The 13,464-nt window shown below is 54.8% G+C and overlaps 1 protein-coding gene across 1 annotated transcript in view; it reads left to right on the top strand.

Annotated features, from left to right (window-relative positions):
* MUC6 (mucin 6, oligomeric mucus/gel-forming) overlaps positions 1-13,464 on the top strand; it is a 78,396-nt gene that overhangs the window by 46,678 nt on the left and 18,254 nt on the right. The window contains exons 36-38 of the mRNA XM_054201459.1: positions 3,321-3,769; positions 6,900-7,340; positions 9,339-9,341. Of these exons, the coding sequence (XP_054057434.1) occupies positions 3,321-3,769; positions 6,900-7,340; positions 9,339-9,341 (893 nt within the window). The remainder of the gene's footprint in view (positions 1-3,320; positions 3,770-6,899; positions 7,341-9,338; positions 9,342-13,464) is intronic.

Raw genomic sequence — 13,464 nt, forward strand, 5'->3', positions numbered from 1 at the left:
CAGCCCCAGCCGCCACCCCGAAACCTACGCCTACGACCCTAAGGCCCAGGCCCTCTTCCCTGAGGACCAGCGCTCCAACAGAGTTGCCTGCATCGGAGTCATCCGCGCCCTCCACAGCCAAAACCAGCCCGCTGCCATCGCCTGCTTCTTCTCCCTCCTCAACCGTGTCCTCCACGTGGCTGAGTTCCTCGCAGCCCGGTAAGGCTCCCTCCTGCCCTTCCTACCAGTCCGACTGTGCTTCCCAGCTCTCACCCTCCCATCCTTCATTCCGTTTTTCCTTCCTAGCAGCGGCAGCGCACGCCGCTTGGCCTGTTGTTTTAGTACTTGCCCTCCGTTCCTTTGCCTTTGGCATCGGCACTTTGGTATGGCCTGCCTTTGGATATGGCCCGCCTTCGGTATGGCCGCGGGCACAGGTTTCTCCAACAGAGCCTGGCCTGCAAGTCTGGGAGGGGGCAGAGGGTATGCCGTGCCTGTTCCTTGGAGGGAGACACAGCATCTGGAGAGGCTCCTCTTCCAGGGAGAGGCAGAGGCTGCTTGCGCATGGGAAGGCGCCCTTTAGGCGCTGTCCTTGTCCCCGCTTTTTGGGGGAGGAACCGGATAGGGAGGCTGAGGGCAGGAGCCGGGGACCCACTCCTCTCATTGGAATCATAGAATCATAGAATTGCTGCGGTTGGAAGGGACCTTTAAGATCATCAAGTCCAACCTTTAACCTACCCTGACAAAAGCCACTTCTAAACCATGTCCCTAAGTGCCCCATCTACCCTTTGTTTAAACACCTCCAGGGATGGTGAATCCACCACCTCCCTGGGCAGCCTATTGCAATGTTTAATAACCTTTTCAGTGAAAAAATGTTTCCTAATATCCAATCTAAACCTCCCCTGACATAACTTGAACCCGTTTCCTCTCGTCCTATCACTTGTCACCAGGGAGAAGAGGTCAGCCCCAATCTCTCTACAACCTCCTTTCAGGTAGTTGTAGAGGGTGATAAGGTCTCCCCTCAGCCTCCTCTTCTCCAGGCTATACAACCCCAGCTCCCTCAGTCGTTCTTCATAAGGTTTGTCCTCCAGACCCCTCACCAGCTTTGTAGCCCTTCTCTGGACACGCTCCAACACCTCAATGTCCCACTTGTAGCAAGGGGCCCAAAACTGAACGCAGTACTCAAGATGGGGCCTCACCAGTGCCGAGTACAGGGGGATGATCACTTCCCTAGTCCGGCTCACCACACTATTCCTGATACAGGCTAGGATGCTGTTGGCCTTCTTGGCCACCTGGGCACACTGCTGGCTCATATTCAGCCGGCTGTCAACCAACACCCCCAGGTCCTTTCCTGCCGGGCTGCTTTCGAGCCACTCTGCCCCAATCCTGTAGCGCTGCGTGGGGTTGTTGTGACCCAAGTGCAGGACCCAGCACTTGGCCTTGTTGAACCTCATACCATTGGTCTCAGCCCATCGGTCCAGCCTGTCCAGATCCCTCTGCAGAGCCAACCTACCCTCAAGCAGATCAACACGCCCGCCCAGTTTAGTGTCATCTGTGAACTTGCTGAGGGTGCATTCTATCCCTTCATCCGGATCATTGATAAAGATATTAAAGAGAACCGGCCCCAGCACCGACACCACTTGTGACCGGACACCAACTGGATTTAACTCCATTTACCACCACTCTCTGGGCACGGCCATCCAGCCAGTTTTTTACCCAGCGAAGAGTACACCTGTCCAGGCCATGCGCAGCCAGTTTCTCCAGGAGAATGCTGTGGGAAACAGTGTCAAAAGCTTTGCAAAAATCCAAGTAGATAACATCCACAGCTTTTCCCTCATCCTCTAAGTGGGTCACCTTATCATAGAAGGATATTCGGTTTGATAGGCATGACCTGCCCTTCACAAACCCATGCTGACTGGGCCTGATCACCCTGTTCTCCTGCATGTGCCGTGTAATGGCACTGAGGAGGATCTGCTCCATGACCTTCCCAGGCACTGAGGTCAGACTGACTGGCCTGTAGTTCCCCGGATCCTCCTTCCGGCCCTTCTTGTGGATGGGTGTCACATTTGCTAACCTCCAGTCAGCTGGGACCTCCCCGGTTGTCCAGGACTGTTCATAAATGATGCAAAGTGGCCTGGCGAGCACTTCCGCCAGCTCTTTCAATACCCTTGGGTGGATCCCATCCGGCCCCATAGATTTGTGCACCTCCAGGTGCTGAAGCAGGTCCCTCACTGTTTGCCTTTGGGTTACAGGGGCTTCATTCTGCTCCCCATCCCTGTCTTCTAGCTCAGGGATCTGGGTACTCAGGGAACAACTGGTCCTACTGATGAAGACTGAGGCAAAGACTGCATTAAGTACCTCAGCCTTTTCCTCTTCCTTGTTCACTATGTTGCCGGCCCCATCTACTAGAGGACAGAGATAATCCTTAGTCCTCTTCTTATTGCTAATATATTTATAGAAACTTTTTTTGTTGCCCTTGACAACAGAAGCCAGGTTTAGTTCTAGCTGGGCTTTGGCCCTCCTGATTTTTTCCCTATAAAGGAAGGCGCCCTTTAGGCGCTGTCCTTGTCCCTGCTTTTTGGGGGAGGAACCGGATAAGGAGGCTGAGGGCAGGAGGCAGGGACCCACTCCTCTCTGCCCCCAGCAAGACTCAGTGCAGCACAGCGCTGCCTTTCCTGCACATGCCCCCGTGTCATGGTTTAACACCAGCTGGCTGGCAACGAGGACCATGCAGCCGCTCGCTCACTCCCTGCCCCCCAGCAGGATGGGGGAGAGAATCAGAAGGGTAAAAGCGAGTAAACTCATGGGTTGACATAAAGACAGTTTACTAAGTAACGCAAAAGCTGCGCACGCAAGCAAAGCAAAACAAGGGTTTCGTTCACTACTCCCCATAGCAGGCAGGTGTGTTCAGCCATCTCCAGGAAAAGCTGCGCTCCATCATGTGTAACCGTTACGAGGGAAGCCCAAGGCTGTAACTCCAAATGTCTCCCCCCTCCTTCTTCTTCCCCCGGCTTTCGACACTGAGCATGATGTCATATGGTATAGAATATTCCTTTGGTCAGTTGGGGTCAGCTGTCGGCTTTGTCTCCTCCCAGCTTTCTGTGCACTCCCAGCCTACTGGCTGGCGGAGTGTTGTGAGGAGCAGAAAGGGCCTTGACTGCTAGGCAACAACCAAATCTTCAGTCTTTTACCAACACAGTTTTCGTCCCAAATCTAACACAAAGCACTATGTCAGCTGTAGTAAGAAAGTCAACTCTATGCCAGCTGAAACCATGACAGCCCAGACCGGGGCTTCTGCCCACCTTCCCCTCTTGACCTCGTCCTCAGCTGCCCTGTGCTTTGCTCCCGGCAGCCTTCACCCACGAAAAGACAACCGTGCCACACATTGTGCCGCCTCTGACCACGCAGAAGACAACGGCCACCACCTCTGCCAGCAGCACCTCCAAGACCTCTGTCTCCAGAGAGGCCAGCCCCGCTAGCAGCACAGAGGTCCCTCTGACAAGCACCTCTCCAGGTCCCAGCTCTCCGCCTGCCCCCAGCAGCCCGCTCAGCACCCGCCCGCCACCTGCCACCACTTCCACGCTCTCCTCCACATCAGCCCCAGCCGCCACCCCGAAACCTACGCCTACGACCCTAAGGCCCAGGCCCTCTTCCCTGAGGACCAGCGCTCCAACAGAGTTGCCTGCATCGGAGTCATCCGTGCCCTCCACAGCCAAAACCAGCCCGCTGCCATCGCCTGCTTCTTCTCCCTCCTCAACCGTGTCCTCCACGTGGCTGAGTTCCTCGCAGCCCGGTAAGGCTCCCTCCTGCCCTTCCTACCAGTCCGACTGTGCTTCCCAGCTCTTACCCTCCCATCCTTCATTCCGTTTTTCCTTCCTAGCAGCGGCAGCGCACGCCGCTTGGCCTGTTGTTTTAGTACTTGCCCTCCGTTCCTTTGCCTTTGGCATCGGCACTTTGGTATGGCCTGCCTTTGGATATGGCCCGCCTTCGGTATGGCCGCGGGCACAGGTTTCTCCAACAGAGCCTGGCCTGCAAGTCTGGGAGGGGGCAGAGGGTATGCCGTGCCTGTTCCTTGGAGGGAGACACAGCATCTGGAGAGGCTCCTCTTCCAGGGAGAGGCAGAGGCTGCTTGCGCATGGGAAGGCACCCTTTAGGCGCTGTCCTTGTCCCCGCTTTTTGGGGGAGGAACCAGATAGGGAGGCTGAGGGCAGGAGCCGGGGACCCACTCCTCTCATTGGAATCATAGAATCATAGAATTGCTGAGGTTGGAAGGGACCTTTAAGATCATCAAGTCCAACCTTTAACCTACCCTGACAAAAGCCACTTCTAAACCATGTCCCTAAGTGCCCCATCTACCCTTTGTTTAAACACCTCCAGGGATGGTGAATCCACCACCTCCCTGGGCAGCCTATTGCAATGTTTAATAACCTTTTCAGTGAAAAAATGTTTCCTAATATCCAATCTAAACCTCCCCTGACATAACTTGAACCCGTTTCGTCTCGTCCTATCACTTGTCACCAGGGAGAAGAGGTCAGCCCCAATCTCTCTACAACCTCCTTTCAGGTAGTTGTAGAGGGTGATAAGGTCTCCCCTGAGCCTCCTCTTCTCCAGGCTATACAACCCCAGCTCCCTCAGTCGTTCTTCATAAGGTTTGTCCTCCAGACCCCTCACCAGCTTTGTAGCCCTTCTCTGGACACGCTCCAACACCTCAATGTCCCACTTGTAGCAAGGGGCCCAAAACTGAACGCAGTACTCAAGATGGGGCCTCACCAGTGCCGAGTACAGGGGGATGATCACTTCCCTAGTCCGGCTCACCACACTATTCCTGATACAGGCTAGGATGCTGTTGGCCTTCTTGGCCACCTGGGCACACTGCTGGCTCATATTCAGCCGGCTGTCAACCAACACCCCCAGGTCCTTTCCTGCCGGGCTGCTTTCGAGCCACTCTGCCCCAATCCTGTAGCGCTGCGTGGGGTTGTTGTGACCCAAGTGCAGGACCCGGCACTTGGCCTTGTTGAACCTCATACCATTGGTCTCAGCCCATCGGTCCAGCCTGTCCAGATCCCTCTGCAGAGCCAACCTACCCTCAAGCAGATCAACACGCCCGCCCAGTTTAGTGTCATCTGTGAACTTGCTGAGGGTGCATTCTATCCCTTCATCCGGATCATTGATTAAGATATTAAAGAGAACCGGCCCCAGCACCGACACCACTTGTGACCGGACACCAACTGGATTTAACTCCATTTACCACCACTCTCTGGGCACGGCCATCCAGCCAGTTTTTTACCCAGCGAAGAGTACACCTGTCCAGGCCATGCGCAGCCAGTTTCTCCAGGAGAATGCTGTGGGAAACAGTGTCAAAAGCTTTGCAAAAATCCAAGTAGATAACATCCACAGCTTTTCCCTCATCCTCTAAGTGGGTCACCTTATCATAGAAGGATATTCGGTTTGATAGGCATGACCTGCCCTTCACAAACCCATGCTGACTGGGCCTGATCACCCTGTTCTCCTGCATGTGCCGTGTAATGGCACTGAGGAGGATCTGCTCCATGACCTTCCCAGGCACTGAGGTCAGACTGACTGGCCTGTAGTTCCCCGGATCCTCCTTCCGGCCCTTCTTGTGGATGGGTGTCACATTTGCTAACCTCCAGTCAGCTGGGACCTCCCCGGTTGTCCAGGACTGTTCATAAATGATGCAAAGTGGCCTGGCGAGCACTTCCGCCAGCTCTTTCAATACCCTTGGGTGGATCCCATCCGGCCCCATAGATTTGTGCACCTCCAGGTGCTGAAGCAGGTCCCTCACTGTTTGCCTTTGGGTTACAGGGGCTTCGTTCTGCTCCCCATCCCTGTCTTCTAGCTCAGGGGTCTGGGTACTCAGGGAACAACTGGTCCTACTGATGAAGACTGAGGCAAAGACTGCATTAAGTACCTCAGCCTTTTCCTCTTCCTTGTTCACTATGTTGCCGGCCCCATCTACTAGAGGACAGAGATAATCCTTAGTCCTCTTCTTATTGCTAATATATTTATAGAAACTTTTTTTGTTGTCCTTGACAACAGAAGCCAGGTTTAGTTCTAGCTGGGCTTTGGCCCTCCTGATTTTTTCCCTATAAAGGAAGGCGCCCTTTAGGCGCTGTCCTTGTCCCCGCTTTTTGGGGGAGGAACCGGATAGGGAGGCTGAGGGCAGGAGGCAGGGACCCACTCCTCTCTGCCCCCAGCAAGACTCAGTGCAGCACAGCGCTGCCTTTCCTGCACATGCCCCCGTGTCATGGTTTAACACCAGCTGGCTGGCAACGAGGACCATGCAGCCGCTCGCTCACTCCCTGTCCCCCAGCAGGATGGGGGAGAGAATCAGAAGGGTAAAAGTGAGTAAACTCATGGGTTGACATAAAGACAGTTTACTAAGTAACGCAAAAGCTGTGCACGCAAGCAAAGCAAAACAAGGGTTTCGTTCACTACTCCCCATAGCAGGCAGGTGTGTTCAGCCATCTCCAGGAAAAGCTGCGCTCCATCATGTGTAACCGTTACGAGGGAAGCCCAAGGCTGTAATTCCAAATGTCTCCCCCCTCCTTCTTCTTCCCCCGGCTTTCGACACTGAGCATGATGTCATATGGTATAGAATATTCCTTTGGTCAGTTGGGGTCAGCTGTCGGCTTTGTCTCCTCTCCGCTTTCTGTGCGCTCCCAGCCTACTGGCTGGCGGAGTGTTGTGAGGAGCAGAAAGGGCCTTGACTGCTAGGCAACAACCAAAACTTCAGTCTTTTACCAACACAGTTTTCGTCCCAAATCCAACACAAAGCACTATGTCAGCTGTAGTAAGAAAGTCAACTCTATGCCAGCTGAAACCATGACACCCCAGACTGGGGCTTCTGCCCACCTTCCCCTCTTGACCTCGTCCTCAGCTGCCCTGTGCTTTGCTCCCGGCAGCCTTCACCCACGAAAAGACAACCGTGCCACACATTGTGCCGCCTCTGACCACGCAGAAGACAACGGCCACCACCTCTGCCAGCAGCACCTCCAAGACCTCTGTCTCCAGAGAGGCCAGCCCCGCTAGCAGCACAGAGGTCCCTCTGACAAGCACCTCTCCAGGTCCCAGCTCTCCGCCTGCCCCCAGCAGCCCGCTCAGCACCCGCCCACCACCTGCCACCACTTCCACGCTCTCCTCCACATCAGCCCCAGCCGCCACCCCGAAACCTACGCCTACGACCCTAAGGCCCAGGCCCTCTTCCCTGAGGACCAGCGCTCCAACAGAGTTGCCTGCATCGGAGTCATCCGCGCCCTCCACAGCCAAAACCAGCCCGCTGCCATCGCCTGCTTCTTCTCCCTCCTCAACCGTGTCCTCCACGTGGCTGAGTTCCTCGCAGCCCGGTAAGGCTCCCTCCTGCCCTTCCTACCAGTCCGACTGTGCTTCCCAGCTCTCACCCTCCCATCCTTCATTCCGTTTTTCCTTCCTAGCAGCGGCAGCGCACGCCGCTTGGCCTGTTGTTTTAGTACTTGCGCTCCGTTCCTTTGCCTTTGGCATCGGCACTTTGGTATGGCCTGCCTTTGGATATGGCCCGCCTTCGGTATGGCCGCGGGCACAGGTTTCTCCAACAGAGCCTGGCCTGCAAGTCTGGGAGGGGGCATAGGGTATGCCGTGCCTGTTCCTTGGAGGGAGACACAGCATCTGGAGAGGCTCCTCTTCCAGGGAGAGGCAGAGGCTGCTTGCGCATGGGAAGGCGCCATTTAGGCGCTGTCCTTGTCCCCGCTTTTTGGGGGAGGAACCGGATAGGGAGGCTGAGGGCAGGAGCCGGGGACCCACTCCTCTCATTGGAATCATAGAATCATAGAATTGCTGCGGTTGGAAGGGACCTTTAAGATCATCAAGTCCAACCTTTAACCTACCCTGACAAAAGCCACTTCTAAACCATGTCCCTAAGTGCCCCATCTACCCTTTGTTTAAACACCTCCAGGGATGGTGAATCCACCACCTCCCTGGGCAGCCTATTGCAATGTTTAATAACCTTTTCAGTGAAAAAATGTTTCCTAATATCCAATCTAAACCTCCCCTGACATAACTTGAACCCGTTTCCTCTCGTCCTATCACTTGTCACCAGGGAGAAGAGGTCAGCCCCAATCTCTCTACAACCTCCTTTCAGGTAGTTGTAGAGGGTGATAAGGTCTCCCCTCAGCCTCCTCTTCTCCAGGCTATACAACCCCAGCTCCCTCAGTCGTTCTTCATAAGGTTTGTCCTCCAGACCCCTCACCAGCTTTGTAGCCCTTCTCTGGACACGCTCCAACACCTCAATGTCCCACTTGTAGCAAGGGGCCCAAAACTGAACGCAGTACTCAAGATGGGGCCTCACCAGTGCCGAGTACAGGGGGATGATCACTTCCCTAGTCCGGCTCACCACACTATTCCTGATACAGGCTAGGATGCTGTTGGCCTTCTTGGCCACATGGGCACACTGCTGGCTCATATTCAGCCGGCTGTCAACCAACACCCCCAGGTCTTTTCCTGCCGGGCTGCTTTCGAGCCACTCTGCCCCAATCCTGTAGCGCTGCGTGGGGTTGTTGTGACCCAAGTGCAGGACCCAGCACTTGGCCTTGTTGAACCTCATACCATTGGTCTCAGCCCATCGGTCCAGCCTGTCCAGATCCCTCTGCAGAGCCAACCTACCCTCAAGCAGATCAACACGCCCGCCCAGTTTAGTGTCATCTGTGAACTTGCTGAGGGTGCATTCTATCCCTTCATCCGGATCATTGATAAAGATATTAAAGAGAACCGGCCCCAGCACCGACACCACTTGTGACCGGACACCAACTGGATTTAACTCCATTTACCACCACTCTCTGGGCACGGCCATCCAGCCAGTTTTTTACCCAGCGAAGAGTACACCTGTCCAGGCCATGCGCAGCCAGTTTCTCCAGGAGAATGCTGTGGGAAACAGTGTCAAAAGCTTTGCAAAAATCCAAGTAGATAACATCCACAGCTTTTCCCTCATCCTCTAAGTGGGTCACCTTATCATAGAAGGATATTCGGTTTGATAGGCATGACCTGCCCTTCACAAACCCATGCTGACTGGGCCTGATCACCCTGTTCTCCTGCATGTGCCGTGTAATGGCACTGAGGAGGATCTGCTCCATGACCTTCCCAGGCACTGAGGTCAGACTGACTGGCCTGTAGTTCCCCGGATCCTCCTTCCGGCCCTTCTTGTGGATGGGTGTCACATTTGCTAACCTCCAGTCAGCTGGGACCTCCCCGGTTGTCCAGGACTGTTCATAAATGATGCAAAGTGGCTTGGCGAGCACTTCCGCCAGCTCTTTCAATACCCTTGGGTGGATCCCATCCGGCCCCATAGATTTGTGCACCTCCAGGTGCTGAAGCAGGTCCCTCACTGTTTGCCTTTGGGTTACAGGGGCTTCGTTCTGCTCCCCATCCCTGTCTTCTAGCTCAGGGGTCTGGGTACTCAGGGAACAACTGGTCCTACTGATGAAGACTGAGGCAAAGACTGCATTAAGTACCTCGGCCTTTTCCTCTTCCTTGTTCACTATGTTGCCGGCCCCATCTACTAGAGGACAGAGATAATCCTTAGTCCTCTTCTTATTGCTAATATATTTATAGAAACTTTTTTTGTTGTCCTTGACAACAGAAGCCAGGTTTAGTTCTAGCTGGGCTTTGGCCCTCCTGATTTTTTCCCTATAAAGGAAGGCGCCCTTTAGGCGCTGTCCTTGTCCCCGCTTTTTGGGGGAGGAACCGGATAGGGAGGCTGAGGGCAGGAGGCAGGGACCCACTCCTCTCTGCCCCCAGCAAGACTCAGTGCAGCACAGCGCTGCCTTTCCTGCACATGCCCCCGTGTCATGGTTTAACACCAGCTGGCTGGCAACGAGGACCATGCAGCCGCTCGCTCACTCCCTGTCCCCCAGCAGGATGGGGGAGAGAATCAGAAGGGTAAAAGCGAGTAAACTCATGGGTTGACATAAAGACAGTTTACTAAGTAACGCAAAAGCTGTGCACGCAAGCAAAGCAAAACAAGGGTTTCGTTCACTACTCCCCATAGCAGGCAGGTGTGTTCAGCCATCTCCAGGAAAAGCTGCGCTCCATCATGTGTAACCGTTACGAGGGAAGCCCAAGGCTGTAATTCCAAATGTCTCCCCCCTCCTTCTTCTTCCCCCGGCTTTCGACACTGAGCATGATGTCATATGGTATAGAATATTCCTTTGGTCAGTTGGGGTCAGCTGTCGGCTTTGTCTCCTCTCCGCTTTCTGTGCACTCCCAGCCTACTGGCTGGCGGAGTGTTGTGAGGAGCAGAAAGGGCCTTGACTGCTAGGCAACAACCAAAACTTCAGTCTTTTACCAACACAGTTTTTGTCCCAAATCCAACACAAAGCACTATGTCAGCTGTAGTAAGAAAGTCAACTCTATGCCAGCTGAAACCATGACACCCCAGACTGGGGCTTCTGCCCACCTTCCCCTCTTGACCTCGTCCTCAGCTGCCCTGTGCTTTGCTCCCGGCAGCCTTCACCCACGAAAAGACAACCGTGCCACACATTGTGCCGCCTCTGACCACGCAGAAGACAACGGCCACCACCTCTGCCAGCAGCACCTCCAAGACCTCTGTCTCCAGAGAGGCCAGCCCTGCTAGCAGCACAGAGGTCCCTCTGACAAGCACCTCTCCAGGTCCCAGCTCTCCGCCTGCCCCCAGCAGCCCGCTCAGCACCCGCCCGCCACCTGCCACCACTTCCACGCTCTCCTCCACATCAGCCCCAGCCGCCACCCCGAAACCTACGCCTACGACCCTAAGGCCCAGGCCCTCTTCCCTGAGGACCAGCGCTCCAACAGAGTTGCCTGCATCGGAGTCATCCGCGCCCTCCACAGCCAAAACCAGCCCGCTGCCATCGCCTGCTTCTTCTCCCTCCTCAACCGTGTCCTCCACGTGGCTGAGTTCCTCGCAGCCCGGTAAGGCTCCCTCCTGCCCTTCCTACCAGTCCGACTGTGCTTCCCAGCTCTCACCCTCCCATCCTTCATTCCGTTTTTCCTTCCTAGCAGCGGCAGCGCACGCCGCTTGGCCTGTTGTTTTAGTACTTGCCCTCCGTTCCTTTGCCTTTGGCATCGGCACTTTGGTATGGCCTGCCTTTGGATATGGCCCGCCTTCGGTATGGCCGCGGGCACAGGTTTCTCCAACAGAGCCTGGCCTGCAAGTCTGGGAGGGGGCAGAGGGTATGCCGTGCCTGTTCCTTGGAGGGAGACACAGCATCTGGAGAGGCTCCTCTTCCAGGGAGAGGCAGAGGCTGCTTGCGCATGGGAAGGCACCCTTTAGGCGCTGTCCTTGTCCCCGCTTTTTGGGGGAGGAACCGGATAGGGAGGCTGAGGGCAGGAGCCGGGGACCCACTCCTCTCATTGGAATCATAGAATCATAGAATTGCTGAGGTTGGAAGGGACCTTTAAGATCATCAAGTCCAACCTTTAACCTACCCTGACAAAAGCCACTTCTAAACCATGTCCCTAAGTGCCCCATCTACCCTTTGTTTAAACACCTCCAGGGATGGTGAATCCACCACCTCCCTGGGCAGCCTATTGCAATGTTTAATAACCTTTTCAGTGAAAAAATGTTTCCTAATATCCAATCTAAACCTCCCCTGACATAACTTGAACCCGTTTCCTCTCGTCCTATCACTTGTCACCAGGGAGAAGAGGTCAGCCCCAATCTCTCTACAACCTCCTTTCAGGTAGTTGTAGAGGGTGATAAGGTCTCCCCTGAGCCTCCTCTTCTCCAGGCTATACAACCCCAGCTCCCTCAGTCGTTCTTCATAAGGTTTGTCCTCCAGACCCCTCACCAGCTTTGTAGCCCTTCTCTGGACACGCTCCAACACCTCAATGTCCCACTTGTAGCAAGGGGCCCAAAACTGAACGCAGTACTCAAGATGGGGCCTCACCAGTGCCGAGTACAGGGGGATGATCACTTCCCTAGTCCGGCTCACCACACTATTCCTGATACAGGCTAGGATGCTGTTGGCCTTCTTGGCCACATGGGCACACTGCTGGCTCATATTCAGCCGGCTGTCAACCAACACCCCCAGGTCTTTTCCTGCCGGGCTGCTTTCGAGCCACTCTGCCCCAATCCTGTAGCGCTGCGTGGGGTTGTTGTGACCCAAGTGCAGGACCCAGCACTTGGCCTTGTTGAACCTCATACCATTGGTCTCAGCCCATCGGTCCAGCCTGTCCAGATCCCTCTGCAGAGCCAACCTACCCTCAAGCAGATCAACACGCCCGCCCAGTTTAGTGTCATCTGTGAACTTGCTGAGGGTGCATTCTATCCCTTCATCCGGATCATTGATAAAGATATTAAAGAGAACCGGCCCCAGCACCGACACCACTTGTGACCGGACACCAACTGGATTTAACTCCATTTACCACCACTCTCTGGGCACGGCCATCCAGCCAGTTTTTTACCCAGCGAAGAGTACACCTGTCCAGGCCATGCGCAGCCAGTTTCTCCAGGAGAATGCTGTGGGAAACAGTGTCAAAAGCTTTGCAAAAATCCAAGTAGATAACATCCACAGCTTTTCCCTCATCCTCTAAGTGGGTCACCTTATCATAGAAGGATATTCGGTTTGATAGGCATGACCTGCCCTTCACAAACCCATGCTGACTGGGCCTGATCACCCTGTTCTCCTGCATGTGCCGTGTAATGGCACTGAGGAGGATCTGCTCCATGACCTTCCCAGGCACTGAGGTCAGACTGACTGGCCTGTAGTTCCCCGGATCCTCCTTCCGGCCCTTCTTGTGGATGGGTGTCACATTTGCTAACCTCCAGTCAGCTGGGACCTCCCCGGTTGTCCAGGACTGTTCATAAATGATGCAAAGTGGCCTGGCGAGCACTTCCGCCAGCTCTTTCAATACCCTTGGGTGGATCCCATCCGGCCCCATAGATTTGTGCACCTCCAGGTGCTGAAGCAGGTCCCTCACTGTTTGCCTTTGGGTTACAGGGGCTTCGTTCTGCTCCCCATCCCTGTCTTCTAGCTCAGGGGTCTGGGTACTCAGGGAACAACTGGTCCTACTGATGAAGACTGAGGCAAAGACTGCATTAAGTACCTCGGCCTTTTCCTCTTCCTTGTTCACTATGTTGCCGGCCCCATCTACTAGAGGACAGAGATAATCCTTAGTCCTCTTCTTATTGCTAATATATTTATAGAAACTTTTTTTGTTGTCCTTGACAACAGAAGCCAGGTTTAGTTCTAGCTGGGCTTTGGCCCTCCTGATTTTTTCCCTATAAAGGAAGGCGCCCTTTAGGCGCTGTCCTTGTCCCCGCTTTTTGGGGGAGGAACCGGATAGGGAGGCTGAGGGCAGGAGGCAGGGACCCACTCCTCTCTGCCCCCAGCAAGACTCAGTGCAGCACAGCGCTGCCTTTCCTGCACATGCCCCCGTGTCATGGTTTAACACCAGCTGGCTGGCAACGAGGACCATGCAGCCGCTCGCTCACTCCCTGTCCCCCAGCAGGATGGGGGAGAG

This window comes from Rissa tridactyla, chromosome 4 (genome assembly GCF_028500815.1).
Source record: "Rissa tridactyla isolate bRisTri1 chromosome 4, bRisTri1.patW.cur.20221130, whole genome shotgun sequence".
Taxonomy (NCBI): domain Eukaryota; kingdom Metazoa; phylum Chordata; class Aves; order Charadriiformes; family Laridae; genus Rissa; species Rissa tridactyla.